The 18,270-nt window shown below is 46.1% G+C and overlaps 1 protein-coding gene across 3 annotated transcripts in view; it reads left to right on the top strand.

Moving 5' to 3' along the window:
• Window positions 1-18,270, top strand: part of HTT (huntingtin) — a 94,555-nt gene that overhangs the window by 60,498 nt on the left and 15,787 nt on the right. For all 3 annotated transcript variants that reach the window (XM_087724874.1, XM_087724875.1, XM_087724876.1), the window contains 12 exons: window positions 869-945; window positions 2,011-2,149; window positions 4,022-4,144; window positions 5,609-5,819; window positions 7,957-8,102; window positions 9,721-9,898; window positions 10,571-10,666; window positions 11,990-12,177; window positions 13,527-13,653; window positions 14,580-14,680; window positions 15,510-15,664; window positions 17,604-17,743. In XM_087724874.1, coding sequence (XP_087581000.1) covers window positions 869-945; window positions 2,011-2,149; window positions 4,022-4,144; window positions 5,609-5,819; window positions 7,957-8,102; window positions 9,721-9,898; window positions 10,571-10,666; window positions 11,990-12,177; window positions 13,527-13,653; window positions 14,580-14,680; window positions 15,510-15,664; window positions 17,604-17,743 — 1,681 coding nt within the window. The remainder of the gene's footprint in view (window positions 1-868; window positions 946-2,010; window positions 2,150-4,021; window positions 4,145-5,608; window positions 5,820-7,956; window positions 8,103-9,720; window positions 9,899-10,570; window positions 10,667-11,989; window positions 12,178-13,526; window positions 13,654-14,579; window positions 14,681-15,509; window positions 15,665-17,603; window positions 17,744-18,270) is intronic.

Below are 18,270 nucleotides of genomic sequence, written 5' to 3' on the forward strand. Positions count from 1 at the left end.
TTGGCCACGATGAATTGTCATAGAGCCCTTCCTGTTGGTCCGCAAGGAGAGCCCAAGCCAGCCCCCTTACATGCGGCTTCTGAGTTGAGGGGTGAGGGTTGATTCGGTGGTCTGCTTGCTTTTTTCCAGTCCTACCTTCCACGGTTAGGACAAATTCATCCCTGAAACCTCAACCAGTGATGGCTAACCTTTTTGTCGAGGCGTGCCAGAAGTGGGGGGTGTCGCACGGACATGTGCCCACACCCATAATGCAATGCCTCCCCTCCCCGCACATGCACTACAACCCCCCGTGCCTGCGCACAGGTCTCACTGAAGCCTCTGGACTTTCGGGAGGCGCGTTGGGCCATTTTTCACCGTCGGGAGGAAGAAAAATGGCCCAACGGGCTACCCGGAAGTTAGTTCCCGAACTTCCGGTGGGCCCCGTTGGGCTGTTTTTCGCCCTACCCAGGCTTCAGGGAAGCCTCCGGAAGCCTGGGGAGGACGGAAAACGGCCCAACACGCAACCCAAAAATCCTCCCCCGAACTTCCGGTTTGTGCGTTGGGCGGTTTTTCACCCTCCGGAGGCTTTGGGAGGTCCGGAAGTCCGTTTCAGGAAGGGCGAAAATCAGCTGACCAGCGTTCGCATTCACGCTGGAGCTGACAAGGCAACACCTCCCGTGCCCTCAGAAATGGCTCCACATGCCATGGGTTTGCCATCATGGACCTCGACTCAGCTCACAAACGAGCCGCGTTGTTTTATTTCTGTCTTTTCGAGTCAAGTGTATTTTTTTTTTAACGGCCCGTGTTAGCAACTTCGGCTTTTCATTCGCTAGACTGACGCGAACACGTTGTCTTTCCCGTTTTTGTTTTGTTTTTGTTTTTGATGCAGAACAGCACGGCTCAGTTGCCAGTTGAAGAGCTGGAGCGAATTCAGGAATATCTACAGAACACCGGATTAGCCGACAGGTGACGCCTAATGCATTTTATTTTTACAGAATATGGATGCAAACTTGTAAAGCGTTTCCATGACTATTATCAAGCTGACGTAGAAAAGGGAGGAGAATTCCATGCACACCTTTGGCCAGAGTCAGATCTCATATTTCTGCAGCTGGCGTGTGAGGTGCGCAAGTTCATTATAGCCTGCCGCAGCAGCACCTTGTTGGTGGATGTGATTTATGACACAGACCGAGGGGAGGGGAGACACAGGGGTAAAGTTCAGATGCCATTAAGCGGAAATCAGATTTGGCTCCGCAGCAGGAGAAAATGCCAAAAATGTTGCTCCTAATGAATGACTGGATTTCTTTGGAACTTTGTCTCGAGGCGCATAATTTACTTAGCGCATCTTTTGGAAACTTCACAATGGAAAGTGGCCAAATATTTGCTGAGCTTTCCCCCCCCCCCCTCTCCGAAAATGAATCCCTGTGGATTTTACTCTGCTAATCATCACTGACTTTTAGTGGCTGCTGTTCATTTCTGCTTCATTGTCGGGAGACTCTGTAGAGATTCTCAAATCATCCAGGTCGTGGTTATCCCACAGGTGCTTTTTTCATGACTCTCTGGTGTTTTCTTTTGAAGATATTTCGCTTCTCATCCAAGAAGCTTCTTCAGTTCTGACTGGATGGTGGGGAAGGGAAGGATTCATATTCCTTGCAGACAGCTGGTCATTGGCATCCTTTTAGAGGATTGTTGTCGCGCAGGTGCTGTGAACGCATGCGCAGTTGGCCAGTCGCGTTATAAGTAGCATGGACCGCGGGCGGCGGATGGGCCAAACCAGCCACCGTACTGGTACGGTGGCCGCTGCTCCCGGCTACTACCGGTACGGCCATCCCAAGCCATACCACCTGGAACCCACCACTGCACTGGTCTTAAGTATGAAAAATTCTCATAATATCACTTTTGCTAGTGTAACTTTGAACGGTGACTGAATGAAGTGTTGTAAGTCGAGGACTGCCTGCATCGCCAGAAGAGTTCCGACTTTCTCAAAAGTATCTAATCTGGTGGGTTTCTGATTTGTTTTTATTTTTTTTAAAGACATCAAAGATTGTACTCACTCTTGGACCGGTTTCGTCTAACGGTGGCTCCGGAAACCATTAGCCCCTCCCCTTTGGTTACGGCGCATCCCCTGGATGGGGGGAAACATCCCGCTCTAGAAACTTTAATTCCAGACAAAGTAAGGCTGAGTTGTTTTCCTATTAATCTGCTCCCCTTTTAAAGTCTGTTTGCAACAAAGGTGACATATAATGCAGGTGTGGTGTTCAGGCAGCGGATCCCAGATGTTGCTCTCCAATTAGATCTAGTAGGCCTCCCAACCTGTTCGCCCCCTTTAGGCCAGCTCAGTATCCAAATCTAATCCCCAAATATACCGTATTTTCCGGACTATAAGATGCACGGGAGTGGGGGATATAAGACGCACCAAGATTTTGAAGAGGTAAATTAAAAAGTTTTTGCACTCTGCAGGCCTCCCAAAACCTCTGCACGACTCGTTTTTCACGAATAATTGGGCATGCAGAAAGTTTGAGAGGCCTGCAAAGTCCTCCTGGGGGCTGGGCAGGGGGTCAAAAACGAGCAAAAAACGGGCTGCTTTTCATGAAAACGGTTCTGTTTTTTGCAAGGAAAAACGTCATGCGTCGGCTTTGGAAGGCTTGTAGAGTCCTCCTAGGGGCTGGGGGGGAAGCAAAAATGACTAAAAAGAGGCCCGTTCTTCACTGGTTTTTTCCCCCCAGCCCCCAAAGAGCACATTGCAGGCCTCCCAAACCCTCTGCACTTCTATTTTTGTAAAAGGGGCAGGGTTTCGGGAGGCCAAAAATGCTGAATTCAATGTATAAGATGCACCCAGGTTTTCTCCCTCTTTTTGGGGGGGGTGGGGGGCGTCTTATACTCCGAAAGATATGTTATTCAGCTGAGTTTGATTCTCTGTCTGGTAGCAGCCTTGCGTTCACACTAAGGTTGGCCCAGGCAACAAAGGACCGTCAAACGGTTACTCACGTTGCATAATGGATGGTAAGGCCACACTTGGAATATTTGCATCCAGTTTTGGTCGGCATGATGTAGAAAAGATGCGGAGACTCTAGAAAGAGTTCAGAGAAGAGCAACAAAGATGATTAGGGGACTGGAGGCTAAAACATATGACGAACGGTTGCAGGAACTGGGTAGGTCTAGTTTAATGAAAAGAAGGACTAGGGGAGACATGATAGGAGTCTTCCAATATCTCAGGGGTTGCCACAAAGAAGAGGGAGTCAAGCTATTCTCCAAAGCAACTGAGTGTAGAACAAGAAGCAATGGGTGGAAACTAATCAAGGAAAGAAGCAACTTAGAACTGATTAGAAATGTCCTGACAGTTAGAACAATTAACCAGTGGAACAGAAGTTGCCTCCAGAAGTTGTGAATGCCCCAATCTGGAAGTATTTAAGAAGATGTTGGATAGCCATTTGTCTGAAACAGTATAGGGTTTCCTGCCTAGGCAGGGGGTTGGACTAGAAAACCTCCCAGGTCCCCTCCAATTCCACCGTCATAAATGTGAACCAGTTGCCAAGCGCCTGAATTTTGATCACGTGACTGTGTGAAAAATGGTCCTTTTTCCCAGGGCCGTTGTACCTTTGAACGGTCACTAAACGAATTGTCGCTGGAGGACTACCTGTATACCACGGGAGAGTTTCTCCTTGACTTACAACTGAAATCGAGCCCGGAATTATTACCGTTGGAAGTCGTGCTGGTTGATAACAAGGAGAAGTCTTTTAATTCAGAATAACTGATTTTATAACAAGTGATGCGGTGGCCTAGAGGCCAAGCTCTCGCCTCACAATCCAGAGGTTGTGAGTTCGATCCTAGGTGGAGGGCAGATATTTTTCTTCTCTGGGCACAATGAGAATACATCTGCTGAATAAAACTCCACATTGGCAACAGGGAAAGGCATCCGGCCAGTAAACCCTCAGCTCCATTCAGTTGCCCCGACTCTACCCCAATGCAAGGGATTAGAGGGTCGTTGAAAGACGATGATATAAGGCAAATACCAGTTACTGCTCTCTTTTGTTTCGCTTTCCAGGATTGGTTCTGTTCGCTCGTGAGGTCCCAGTGCTACACAAAATCAGCATTCGCTCTTCCAGAAGGTGCCGAACTGATGAATCGGCTTCCTGAAGAAGAATTGATTCCTTTCATGATGCACCAGGTAAATGCACCTGTTGGCCCAGAAAACGGGGGGGGGGGGGAATCCCCTTCAGAGGCAGGTAGGAATAGCAACAGCCCTTCGACTTATATGCCGCTTCACAGCGTTTTCACAGCCCTCTCTTAAGTGGTTTACAGAGTCAGACTCTTGCTCCCCCCCCCCCCCCCAAACACTCTGGGTCCTCATTTGACCCACCTCGGAAGGACGGAAGGCTGAGTCAACCTTGAGCCGATCAGGATCGAACTGCTGACAGTGGGCAGAATCAGCCTGCAATACTGTCTTCTAACCCCTGCTCCACGATGGATGGATGGATGGATGGATGGATGGATGGATGGATGGATGGATGGATGGAAGGAAGGAAGGAAGGATGGATGGATGGATGGATGGATGGATGGATGGATGGATGGATGGATGGATGGATGGATGGAAGGAAGGAAGGAAGGACGGAAGGACGGACTAGCAATAGCACTTAGATTTATATACCGCTTCACAGTGCTTTCCAGCCCTCTCTAAGCGGTTTACAAATTCAGCCTCTTGCCCCCAACAATCTGGGTCCTCGTTTTATCAACCTTGGAAGGACGGAAGGCTGAGTCAACCTTGAGCCAGTCAGGATCGAACTGTTGACAGTGGGCAGAATCAGCATGCAATACTGTCTTCTAACCCCTCCTCCACGGTGGATGGATGGATGGATGGATGGATGGATGGATGAAAGGAAGGAAGGAAAGGAAGGAAAGGAAGGAAAGGAAGGAAGGAAGGATGGAAGAACTAGCAATAGCATTTAGACTTATATACCGCTTCACAGTGCTTTTTACAGCCCTCTCTAAGCGGTTTACAGAGTCAGCCTCTTTCCCCCAACAATCTGGGTCCTCATTTTACCCACCTCGGAAGGCTGAGTCAATATTGAGCCAATGGGAATTGAACTACTGGCAGCCGGCAGTCAGCAGAAGTAGCCTGCAGTACTGCACTCTAACCACTGCGCCACCGCGGCTCAGGTAGGGATACCAATAGCACAGACCGCTTTGCAGCCTTCCCCAAAGGGAAGCGTTAACAATCCCTCTCCCCCCCCCCCCCCCCCCGGGATGAACCCAGCCTCCCAAAGAAACTACAGAAGGAATGGGCCAAGGAAATGTCCCCGTTGTTAGGAGAAAATCCTGCTGATGATGTTACCCAGTGTGGTAACGTGACGTTCAGAAACTTAGATGGAAACAAACTTTGGGGAGCAAACCCCTGGCCAAATCTAATACCCGAGCTTACAAATATTTCCTACTTATTTCAAAATCAGACCAGCCAAATTTTCCTTTCCCTGGACTTTCTGTCTAATTCTGCATATTTCATTTAAAATTCAGACGTCCTCCGTTTGCTAAGTTTTTCGTACGTTCGTGCCTTTGTCTTCTGAATATTTTTGTAATAATGTTACGATATATAACGTTGCGGAAATGTTGCTCCCTGCTGCTTGGGTCTTTTCAGGATTTCAACGTCAGCCTCCTGGCCCCGTGTTTGAGCCTCGGCGGGCAGGAACTTTCCCGAGGGCTGAGGAGCCATTTCGAAGCGGCCCGCCTGGTCACCCTGCACCAGGTGACGGAAGTGGTGCACAGGCTCCCCGCCGGCCATCAAGTCTTCCAGCCGACGCAGCCGGTGGGATCGTCCCCGTACTGGAACAAACTCAGCAATATTTACGGTGAGATGTGGGATCACCAACTGGTGGTCCCTGAGAAAGTTTTGGTGGTCCGCAGAAAAATTATTTGCCTTTTTTATAAATCAGGGATCCTCAAACTACGACGGATACATGCGATGAACGCTTGTGTTGCTGCAGAGAGTCTCCCCCTTCGGGGTCTTTTTGTGGGGGTCGGAGGGGGGCAGAAATTCCAACTTGGGGTCTGCTTCAGCCTCCTTGTGGGGGCTTTGGGCGAAGGCTGGAGGGACGCACCACTGGTGGCGAAGAGCGGGTGGGCCTCGTTCCAGTGGGACTGCATCCTGGCCTGGAACTGGCTGACCATCTCAGCCCCCGGAGCCTCCAGGCGCCATTACCTGGCCTTGCACTCCCAAAGATCTTCCCTCTGCTTGGAAAGCCCATGCTTGTAGTCCTCAGTGAGGTGCTTCTGCTGAGCTGCCTCCTCGGCCAGATCCAATTTGAACTGAGCTGTTTTGCCAACTCTTTCTCCTGGGGGCTCCAACAACTGCTTCCCGGGCAACTCCTCTTCGGTTCCACCACAAATGCACGCACAACAAAAGCGCGCCTGACTAAAGCGCGGTGACAAAACCGCGTGACGAATGAGCGACTAATTAGCCCTAAAGCATGCCGACAAAAGCACGCCGACAGAAGCGCGCTGTAACGGAACCCTAAACCTAACCCTAAACCTAACCCTAAACCTAACCCTAAACCTTACCTTAAATTAAATCGCGCTTCTGTCGGCGCACTGTTGTCAGCGCGCTTTTGACATCGCGGTTTTAGCGCCGCGGTGTTGTCGGCGCGCTTATGACATTCGCGCTTTTGTCGGGTCACGCTCCTCTTCCTGGTGTGGCTTCTGGTTATCATTAATTTTGATACTAAATAATAATAAAAAGATTTGACAATTTTGATACCCTTACATTAATCATACTCACATCATTATAATAACATTGTACATAATACAGTCATTTCAACTTCCAGTCCTACTATTTTTAACATTTTATATAAAAACATTCATAGTGATATTTTCCCCCTTTCTAATTTCTACCTGTTTCATATCTTGATAATACAAATCTTAATAGGTATTCTATTTCTGTCTTTCATCTCTTATCCCTTGTAATATTTCAATTCTTGTAGGGTTTTTTTTTTTGGCATGTTTTCCATAATTCTCCCTTGGGGTTTTGTATTAATTACATTAGTCACACTCACATCATTATCGCAACATTATATATCAGTGATGGCAAACCTTTTCAGCACCAAGTGCCGAAAAGAGAGCACTTCACGCATCCTTGCACAGTACATGCCCTCGTCTGGGCCGCAACCAAGAAGAGGAGTTACTCAGGGGGCATGCTCATGCTGGGAAATGTACTTCCAGTTTCCGGCAAGTCTTCCGGTTACTGCTGTACATGCATGCTCGTGCTGGAAAACAGAAGACCAGCTCTTGCGGTTTCTGGCACTGCCACATACGCAAAGGCCAGTGGATCATCGTGTGTGCATGCGCAGCAGAAACCCGGAAGAGGAACAGGCGATGCCGCGCATGCCAGGCAACATGGCTCCGTGTGCCACTTGGGGCACATGTGCCATAGGTTCTCCATCACGGTTATATGCATTGCAATCGAAGTTGTTAAATTCCATGCATGCTTTCATAATCCTGCAGGCTTAGGCGGGGTGCACCTCATTGGGGAATGTGATTGATGACACAGACTGAGGGGAGGGGGGAGACGGGGGTAAAGTTCAGCTATAATTCAAACAAAGCTCAGATCTGACTGCGAAAAGGCCTTGCCTAATGGTGCCCCTAATAAATGACTAGCTTTGTATTGAAACTTGGCTCGATACTCATGAATCAATTAGGGCCTTTTTAGGAAACCTGACACCATGTATATGGTGTATTCCCCTCATTATTTAATTATTCCAATATTTTATTATTCAATGCTAATAGCCATGGTAACCTTAATAGTGTTATTTAAAGTTATATAATACAATTGTGAGAAATAGTTTCTTAAGGATTCAAGAGAGGATCCTTTCAGTGCCTGATCTGTTTTCTTGGGTCCTCAGAAATTTGAAAGAGGGAGACCAAATCACAGCGCATTTGTGTTATGACGTGTTGTGTGTGTGTGTGTGTGTGTGTGTGTTTTCCACCTCACAGGAGACCCAGAGATGTTTCAATTCACAATGGTTCTAGCTCAGGCTTTAAGTCAGTACCTGGTGTTGCTTTCCAAACTGCCAACGTCTCTTCGCATTCCTCCGGAGAAGGAAAATGACATTGCGAAGTTCGTTGTGATGCTGCTTGAGGTAAGGGCGATCACGATATCGGGAGAGGGCAGGGGGTGGGGAAATGTAAGAGAAAAATTTTTATGGCGCTGCCTTTTAAAAAGCGAAAACCCGTAGAGAATCATGCAGTCTCACGGGTTATTATTGCGCCACAATTCTGCTGTGACGGTATTATCTGGAAAATATTTGAAACTAGTTGATAACTCGTTGTTGCCACGGTATTTATTCGTAGGGGGGAAATGTCCGAACCAAACGTAATTTCTAATCTTAGATTTTCCCCCTTACCAGAGGGAGGCCCCTGGTAGAGTACTGGGAAGCCGTTACCATGGCAACTCCACTGCTCTGTACAGTAGAAGCCATTTTAAGGCACAACAGGCTGTATTTTAATGGAACACACACCCAGAGGGATATTAGGGGTGTCTTACTCCCACAGTATTTGTTTCCAGAGAGTAAGTCATCTGTGAACAAGGTTTGGTTGAAATTGCTTGAGGCGTTCCAGAGTTATGCTGGAACATACATACATTCACCCCAATGAGCGGGTGATCTGGGAGAACGAACAAAGGGAGGAGAAGAAATGACAGAGAGCAGACACAGATTACTGTTCCTTGCCATCAATTCATTGCGAAGTACTGTTCATCTTTCTGAGTGTTTCTGCTGAATGTTTATTTGATTAAGGCACCTAATTGTGAACAACTCTTTTTTATTTAATAAAAACAGCATATGCAATTATGCGATTTGAAATTGCAAAGCTTGTTGGAAATGTAAGCCCCTTAAAGCTTTTTCCTGATCAGAGGAGGCTGGTGCCTTTAAATAATTTATTGAAATAAACTTCAAATAATGAAAGTCCTCCGGGATTGGGCGGCCTATAAATCGATTTAATAGATAGATAGATAGATAGATAGATAGATAGATAGATAGATAGATAGATAGATAGATAGATAGATGATAGATAGATAGATAGATAGATGATAGATAGATAGATAGATAGATGATAGATAGATAGATAGATAGATAGATAGATAGATAGATAGATAGATAGATAGATAGATAGATAGATAGATAGATAGATGATAGATAGATAGATAGATAAATAAATAAATACTAATACATAATTGGGGCCTCGATAAGACCACACTCAGAATATGGCATCCAGTTTTGGTCACCGTGATATAAAAAAAGATGTTGACACAACTGGAAAAAGAACAGAGCAATAAAGATAATTAGAGAACTGGAGGCTAAAACATATGAATTGGTTATGTCTAATGAAAAGAAGTAAGGGAGACATGATAGCCGAGTCTTCCAATATCTCAGGGGCTGCCCCAAAGAAGATCAGGTCAACCTGTTCTCCAAAGCACCTGAGGGCAGGACAAGAAGCAATGGGTGGAAACTCATCAAGGAGAGAAGCAACCTAGAACTAAGGAGGAATTTCTTGACAGTGGGGACAATTAATCAGTGGAACATCTTGTCTCCAGAAGTCGTGAATGTTCCAACACTGGAAGTTCTTAAGAAGATGTTGGACAACCACTTGTCTGAAGTGGTGTAGAGTTTCCTGCCTAAGCGGGGGGTTGGACTAGAAGACCTCCAAGGTCCCTTCCAACTCTCTGCTCACTACTCTGTCGATTTCTTTTTGTCCTACCAGATCCTGTCTTGGCATTTAGCACGCAAGCAGGTCCCCCTGAGCATGGATTTCCAGGCCGTGCTGGATTGCTGTTGTCTGGCATTGCAACAGACGGAGCTGTGGAACCTCTGGGCATCAGCCGAGAACACCAGCCAGGCCTCCTCGCTCATCCATTGCACCCGGTTCATCCTGGAAGCAGGTGAGGCCCCCCTCCCCCTCCTGGTTTCCACCTCCCTTCCCTTCTAGAGGAAGCTGCAAAGGAAGTGACATCAGAAACAATTTCTGCTCTAGGATGCCGCACTTGGTCTCCTTAACGGGCCAGGCATTCCAGAGTTATGCTGGAACACACACACACACATACATACAGCCTTTTTAATATATTACATTATTATATTATATTATATCATAGATCATATTTATGCCTTCAAGTCAGTCTTGATTCCAGGGAACCACCAAGGCAATTTCTTGCAGGCTTGGGGGAAAATATTCCCACAAGTGGCTTGCCCTGGGTAGTTCCTTCCTAGGCTTGAGGGCGAGGGATTTCCCCAAATGAAGCAGCTGCTTTTGTGCCTAGAGCAGGTCTAGAAGCATTTCTTCTCGGCCTCCAGTCCAGTGTCTTTAACCACTATGCCAGGCTGCTCTCCCTGTCAAACAAAATGAATGCAAATGGAGTGAGGGAAGTTCGTAAAAAAAGAAAAAAATCCACTCACTCACTCCAGGCAAAAAAAAAACCCCACCCCAAAACTTTAAGAGTCGGAGCGAGTCTGTATTCTGAAGTTTCTTCGGAAACTTTTTCTGACGTTCGTGTGTACCACCGGAGATCTTTGAAGGATCCGTTTTGTGAAACGCGTGTTGCTTCCGTCTGGTTTAGTGGCCATTGAACCGGGAAATCGCCTCCTGAGTCCAGAGAAAAGGAAGAAGATTCAGAAGGCCGGCAGTGAGAACGAAAAGGCTTCACAAACACCAAGTAAGGATAAAACCGACGCGGCGTACGCATGAAGTTGTGTTTTGATATACGTCTTAGGTGAACATACAGGTTATATGCCATGATCCTACCTAGAGTTGCATTGGATGTAAGGGGGGGCTGCAGATGCATTGCAACTACTAAAGAATTAGATGTGAATTTCACTTTAAGTTTACGTATTTCTCTGAAGGCTTCCGGGTGAGATTTACTAGGACCCAGCTGTAAGAGAAAGGTCGAGAAATGACTTTTCCAGCCTCAGTTTCCCTTTGGTGGCTGTTCTTGGGAAATTGGAAAGCATAAACACATCAAAGATGTATTAATGCATTCAGTATCAAACTGGATGGATAGATAGGATACTGGATGGATGCATGGATGGAGGGATGAATGAATGTTTGGATGTATGGATAAGATAGGATGCATGATGGGTGGGTGGGTGGGTGGATGGATAAGATAGGATACTGGATGGATGGATGGATGGATAAGATAGGATACTGGATGGGTGGGTGGGTGGGTGGGTGGGTGGGTGGGTGGATGGATGGATAAGATAGGATACTGGGTGGATGGATGCATGGAAGGATGAATGAATTGTTGGATGTATGGATAAGATAGGACGCTGGCTGGCTGGCTGGATGGATGGATGGATAGATAAGATAGGATACTGAATGGATGCATGGATGGAGGGATGAATGGATGTTTGGAAGTATGGATAAGATAGGACGCTGGCTGGCTGGCTGGCTGGCTGGCTGGCTGGATGGATGGATGGATGGATGGATGGATGGATGGATGGATGGATGGATGGATAAGATAGGATACTGAATGGATGCATGGATGGAGGGATGAAAATGTTTGGAAGTATGGATAAGATAGGATGCATGATGGGTGGGTGGGTGGGTGGATGGATAAGATAGGATACTGGATGGATGGATGGATGCATGGATGCATGGAAGGATAAATGAATTGTTGGTGTATGGATAAGATAGGACATAGGATGAATGGATGGATGGATAAAATAGGATACTGGATGGATGCGTGGATGGAGGGATGAATGAATGTTTGGATATATAGATAAGATAGGATGCATGATGGGTAGGTGGTGGATGGATGCATGCAAAGGATAAATGAATTGTTGGTGTATGTATAAGATAGGACGCAGGATGGATGGATGGATGGATAAGAGGGGACATGATAGATATGATAGACATGATAGATGGATGCATGAATGGATGGATGGATGTATAAGTTAGGATACTGGATGGATGGATACTCCCCGTTCTTAACTTCCATTTAATTTACTATAATAATTTTTTGATTTATTGTCCACTTAAGATTCTGAGTCCATTACAGCAACGTGTGAAGTGGTAGCCGAGTTGGTGGAATGCCTGCAGTCTGTCTTGGCTCTGGGGCACAAGAAGAACAGCCCCATCCCCGCATTCCTGACCCCCGTTCTGAGGAGCATCATCATCAGCCTGTCTCGGCTGCCCTTAGTCAACAGCTACGCCCGGGTACCCCTCCTGGTACGTCCTGAACTGAGAAGCCAAAGGTTTTTTTCCCCCTGCTTAGTCCGCTCTGGTTTTTCAAAGGAATTTAGCCACAGCGTTTATATTTTGAGATATCTATATTTATTATTGCAAATAATATAGTGCTTCTTTTTAATGATCTGTCCTTAGTCAGGTGTTCTGACCCAGCCTTCCTTAGAAAGCAAGAAGCTTTCAGAGGAATATTTATCAACACGAACCTTATCTCGCTTGGAACGCTGCCAGATAACTAGTTTCCACATACAGTGAGAGGCAACAGAGTCTCTTATAGTCACAAAGAAAACTTTCCACTCATAAAACGACCAAAGGAATGAATTATTTCCTGCAAAAGCACCCCCCCCAATTCACTCCTCTTTAGTTTCCTCTGGGAGGGGCCAATCATCTCCAAGGTGGGGCTTTACTCCCAAGTCAACCCTGCTTTCTGAGTTGTTCTTGTCTTCTGACAGCTCTGCGCATGCACACACTGGGAACAGGCTCCAGCTGTTCCTCTGCCTCACTGTTGTTTAGCTCTCCCTCTGCTTCTGACGCAGAGCCCTTGTCTGAGCTTTCCTCAATCCCAAGGACTGGCCCAGGTTCCTCCCCAACCTCCTCACTCTCCGACTCTGCTGGCAGCTCCACTGGCCGCCGCCGGGCCACAACACTGGGAACGAAATGCCCCAAAAGCCCAGCTTCCAAATGGCTAGTATTTGCTTTACGAGTTGACAGTATTAGTATACAGATTGCAAACTCATGGTGGGATGCAACCGTTTTTAACAACCGGTTCAGTGAGCAGGCGTTTTGCGCTACACACACACACACGCACTCCTGCGCCACACACTCCCGCGGCCCATTTGGGCCTAGGAGGCCTCCCTAAACTGACCTGGGAGCCAGAACGGGGCGCCTGGAGAGTCCTGGGAGAGGAGGGGCCGGGCCAGCTGGTCGTCAGAACTACCGGTTTGCGAACCAGATGTGAGATTAATGTCCAGTTCACCCGAATCGGCCCGAACTGGCTGAATCCCACCCCTGCAGGTAGTCCTCGAGATACGACCACAAGGTTGCCCAAAATTTATACGGTTAAAGTGAGACATTTGCTAAGTGAGTTTTGCTCCATTTTATACCACCTTTCTCGCCACAGTTGCTAGGTCGCAAAAGGGGGTCACACGACACCCCCCCCCCTAGGACACTGCAACCGTCATAAATGTGAGTCAGTGGCCAAGGGTCTGAATTTCGCTTCCGTGACCCAGGGATGGTCATAAGTGTGAAAAACGGTCATCAGTCACTCTTTTTCCCAGTGATGTTGCAACTTTGGGCACTAAGTGAGCTTTCTCCACCCTTCTACGCCGGGATAGGTCTGGAAATTGGGCTGGTCGCCAAGGCCGACGGGGGAATTCGGCACGACGTTCCCAGAAATCCCGGTGGAATTTCTCCAAGAGAGAGAAATCTTCAAAGAATTCATCTACCGAATTAACACGCTGGGTAAGTCCCGGAACGTGGAAATGAGTTTTAGTCAGGAAACTCCCCGAAAGGCTTTTGGGACAGGTTAACGTTTTAAAACCCCCATTAAAAAGTTTTAATTCTGGGTGAATCCTGTTATGTGTTAAGCAGGAAAACAAGAGACCCCAAATTACGACGTTATCTGTTACAGGAGGCTGGCTGAATGAATGTTTTTTTTAAAAAAATATTTTGGGTTTTGAGAAATAGTAATTCTAAAGGGGAAAAAAAAAGTATAATATTCCCATCAATTCCTATATTATGTGCAGTTCTTTAACTCTTTACTTTTTAAAATTCATTTTCTGTAAGCCGCCCGGAGTCCTTCGGGATTGGGCGGCCTATAAATTCATCAAATCAAATCAGTTAAGAAGTGTTGGGAAATGCCCATGTACCATATGTTGGAATCTCATCTCTGGATTAAAGCATGATTTCTAAAAAAATAAAATAATAAAATAAAGTTTTAATTCTGGGTGAATTTGCCTGCAATTCTCTGCCGTCCTTAACAGCCGTTGCAGATCTGAAGGTCTCCAGCCCAGGCAGAGTTCCTGAGAACAGGGACATAAAGATTGCAACATCAGTAGCATTTAGACTTATATCCCGCTTCACAGTGCTTTCACAGCCCTCTCTAAGTGGTTTGCAGAGTCAGCCTCTTGCCCCCAACAATCTGGGTCCTCAGTTGACCCACCTCGGAAGGACGGAAGGCTGAGCCAACCTTGAGCCGGTCAGGATCGAACTTCCTAGCTGTGGGCAGAGTTAGCCTGCAATACTGCGTTCTAACCTCTGCGCCATGCTGCTGTCCCTCCGGGTTGTAAATAAGCGGCTCTGGATTCTGGAAGGCTAAATATTGATTGATCTGTGTCATATTTCTGAAGCTGCCCATCTCACGGCAAGCCTGCGCTTTTCATCTCTAGGGTGGACCAACCGCATGCAGTTTGAGGAAACCTGGGCCAGCCTCCTGGGAGTCCTCGTGACCCAGCCGATCGCCATGGATCAGGAGGAAAACCAGCAAGAGGTAAAATAATCAGGGGTCTTTGGTGCCCTCTGGCCTTGCCCCCCACCCTCTCTCTCTGCCTCTTTCTCTTCGTCTTCTCTCTGTGTTTCTCTGTGTGTGTCTCTCTGCCTCTCTCTCTGTCTCTGTCTCTCTCTATCTCTCTCTGCCTCTCTCTCTTTGTCTTCTCTCTGTGTTTCTCTGTGTGTGTCTCTCTCTCTGCCTCTCTCTCTGTCTCTGTCTCTCTCTCTCTCTCTCTGCCTCTCTCTCTTTGTCTTCTCTCTGTGTTTCTCTGTGTGTGTCTCTCTCTCTGCCTCTCTCTCTCTGCCTCTCTCTCTTTGTCTTCTCTCTGTGTTTCTCTGTGTGTGTGTCTCTCTCTCTGTCTCTTTTTCTCTGTGTGCGTCTTATACACCGAATACAACATTTTTGGCCTCACGAAACCTCGCCCCTTTGCAAAAATGGACATGCAGAGGGTTTGGGAGGCCTGCAAAGTACTCATGGGGGCCCAGGAGGGCAAAAATGAGTGGAAAGTGGGCCATTTTTTGTTCATTTCTGCCCCAGCCCCCGGGAGCACTCTACAAGCCTCCCGAAGCCTATGCATGCCATTTTTTTGCAAAAATAATAATAATAATAATGGCCTTTTTTGCTCATTTTTGCCCCCAGCCCCCGGGAGCACTTTGCAGGGTTTTTTTCACACAAAAAAAACGAGGCGTGCAGAGGGCAAAAGCTTTTTTTTAAAAATGTACCTCTTCAAAATCTTGGTGAGTCTTATACTCTGGTGCGTCTTATACTTCCAAAAATACGGTAGATAGATACCTGTGCCTTTTTTTTTCTTTTTTTTTTTGGTTTCCAGGAAGACATGGAAAGGACCCAGATCAATGTCCTGGCTGTGCAAGCCATCACCTCCTTGGTGCTGAGCGCAATGACCATCCCGCTGGCCGGCAACCCAGCCGTCAGCTGTCTGGAGCAGCAGCCTCGGAACAAAACCTTGAAAGCTCTTGACACCAGGTATTTCGTGGGGGGGGGGGGAGGAATGGGGGCATTTGCTTCCTTTATCCCTCATTAGGCCTTGATTGGGGGAACGCAACCTATAACCTCCTGGGTTCTGTGATAGGAGTGTAATAGGGGGCTTCAGGGGGGGGTGGGGGTGTCAAAAACAGGAACAAGAGCAAACTCCATGAGAAGTTCCCTGAGTCTGCCACAGGCTTCCTGGTGGCAGAATAGGAATGGGATAGAATAGAATAGAATAGAATAGAATAGAATAGAATAGAATAGAATATGGAATGGAATAGAATAAGGAACAGGAAGAGAAAAGAGACGAGAAAGAATGGAGTGGAATGGAAAATAGAATTAGAATAGAATAGAAAATGGAATGGAATGGAATAAAGAATAGGAAGAGAAAAGAGATGAGAAGGAATGGAATAGAATAGGAGTAAGAATAGAATAGAATAGAAAATATGGAATGGAATAGGGAATAGGAAGAGAGGAGAAGAGAGGAGAAAATATGGAATAGAATAGGAGTAAGAATAGAATAGAATGGAATGGAATGGAAAATATGGAATAGAGAATAGAAAGAGAGGAGAAGAGACGAGAAAATATGGAATAGGAATAGAATAGAGTAGAAAATATGGACTGGAATAGAGAATAGGAAGAGAGGAGAAGAGATGAGAAAATATGGAATAGAATAGGAGTAAGAATAGAATAGAATAGAAAATATGGAATGGAAAATATGGAATAGAGAATAGAAAAAGAGGAGAAGAGACGAGAAAATATGGAATAGGAATAGAATAGAGTAGAAAATATGGAATGGAATAGAGAATAGGAAGAGGAGTGGAGATGAGAAAATATGGAATGGAATAGAATAGAATAGAATAGGAGTAAGAATAGAATAGAATAGAATAGAAAATGGAATGGAATAGAATAAAGAATAGGAAGAGAAAAGAGACGAGAAAGAATGGAATGGAATGGAAAATAGAATTAGAATGGAATAGAAAATGGAATGGAATGGAATAAAGAATAGGAAGAGAGAAGAGAGGAGAAAGAATGGAATGGAATGGAAAAGAATAGAATAGAATAGAAAATAGAAAATATGGACTGGAATAGAGAATAGGAAGAGAGGAGAAGAGATGAGAAAATATGGAATAGAATAGGAGTAAGAATAGAATGGAATGGAATGGAATGGAAAATATGGAATAGAGAATAGAAAGAGAGGAGAAGAGACGAGAAAATATGGAATAGGAATAGAATAGAATAGAAAATATGGAATGGAATAGAGAATAGGAAGAGAGGGGTGGAGAAGAGAAAATATGGAATGGAATAGAATAGGAGTAAGAATAGAATAGAATAGAAAATATGGACTGGAATAGGGAATAGGAAGAGAGGAGAAGAGATGAGAAAATATGGAATGGAATAGAAAATAGGAAGAGAGGAGTGAAGAAGAGAAAATATGGAATGGAATAGAATTTTTACAAAATTTTACAAAAATAGAATGCACTTTTTCTAAGAGTCTCAACCCCTTTTTTTACATCGGGGCGACTTAAGCAGCACGAGTTCAACCATGGACAAATCCCTTCTAATCCCAACAAGTGATTGAGAAGGATTAAAAGCAGTTTTCTTTTATTTTCTCTCTCTCTCTCACTCTCTCTCCCTTCATTTGACTCTGTATCATTATGTTTATCTAAGACAGTGTCCCTCAACTTGCAGTACACAGAACCCTGGTGGGGGGGACACAATGTCATCACGGAGGGTCTGTGAAGGCTTGAAGAACTGAGTTAACTTTTAACAATCACTACATGAACTGTCATAAGCCGAGGACTTCCTATAGCCCATTTCAAGTATCACGTGCTTTCAGGGGAGAAGGAACACGTTTTGAAAAGACGTCTCACTGATTTGACCGTTTCTAAATATATTACTACTCACACAATGCATTCTTTCTGCTGACTATCAGGTTCGGGAGGAAACTGAACATTATCCGTGGGATTGTCGAGCAAGAGATCCAAGAAATGGCCTCTAAGAGGGACAACGTCGCTTGCCACCATGTATACCAGGTGTGGGACCCTGTTCCATCCCTGGCCCCCTCTACTACAGGTAAAACGGCGGTTTATATATTTGTCAGTATCTCAACTCGGTGGCTAAGACGCCGAACTTGTCGATCAGAAAGGTTGGCAGTTCAGCAGTTTGAATCCCTAGTGCCGCATAATGGAGTGAGCTCCCGTGACTCGTCCCAGCTTCTGCCAACCTAGCAGTTCGAAAGCACGTAAAAATGCAAGTAGAAAAATAGGAGCCACCTTTGGTGGGAAGGGAACAGCGTTCCGTGCACCTTCGGCATTGAGTCATGCCGGCCACATGACCACGGAGACGTCTTCGGACAGCGCTGGCCCTTCGGCTTTGAAACGGAGATGAGCACCGCCTAATGCAGCTGTTAATAAATCACTGCTTTTTGTATTACACTATCAGGTCGCTTATTATGAAGCAGGCATCGTTAGGGTACTTTACAGCTGGATCAGCCTGCTCTGTTCTCGCCTTCTCTCTACTCTCCATGCTCTCGGATCAGGAGTGGATGGTCCTTGCTCATTGCCTGAGCTCTGTCCCTCAGCCTCTCCTGGTCATCCTGC

This window comes from Thamnophis sirtalis, unplaced genomic scaffold (genome assembly GCF_051295495.1).
Source record: "Thamnophis sirtalis isolate CommonGarterSnake01/CBP01778 unplaced genomic scaffold, rThaSir2_p1.2 scaffold_10, whole genome shotgun sequence".
Taxonomy (NCBI): domain Eukaryota; kingdom Metazoa; phylum Chordata; class Lepidosauria; order Squamata; family Natricidae; genus Thamnophis; species Thamnophis sirtalis.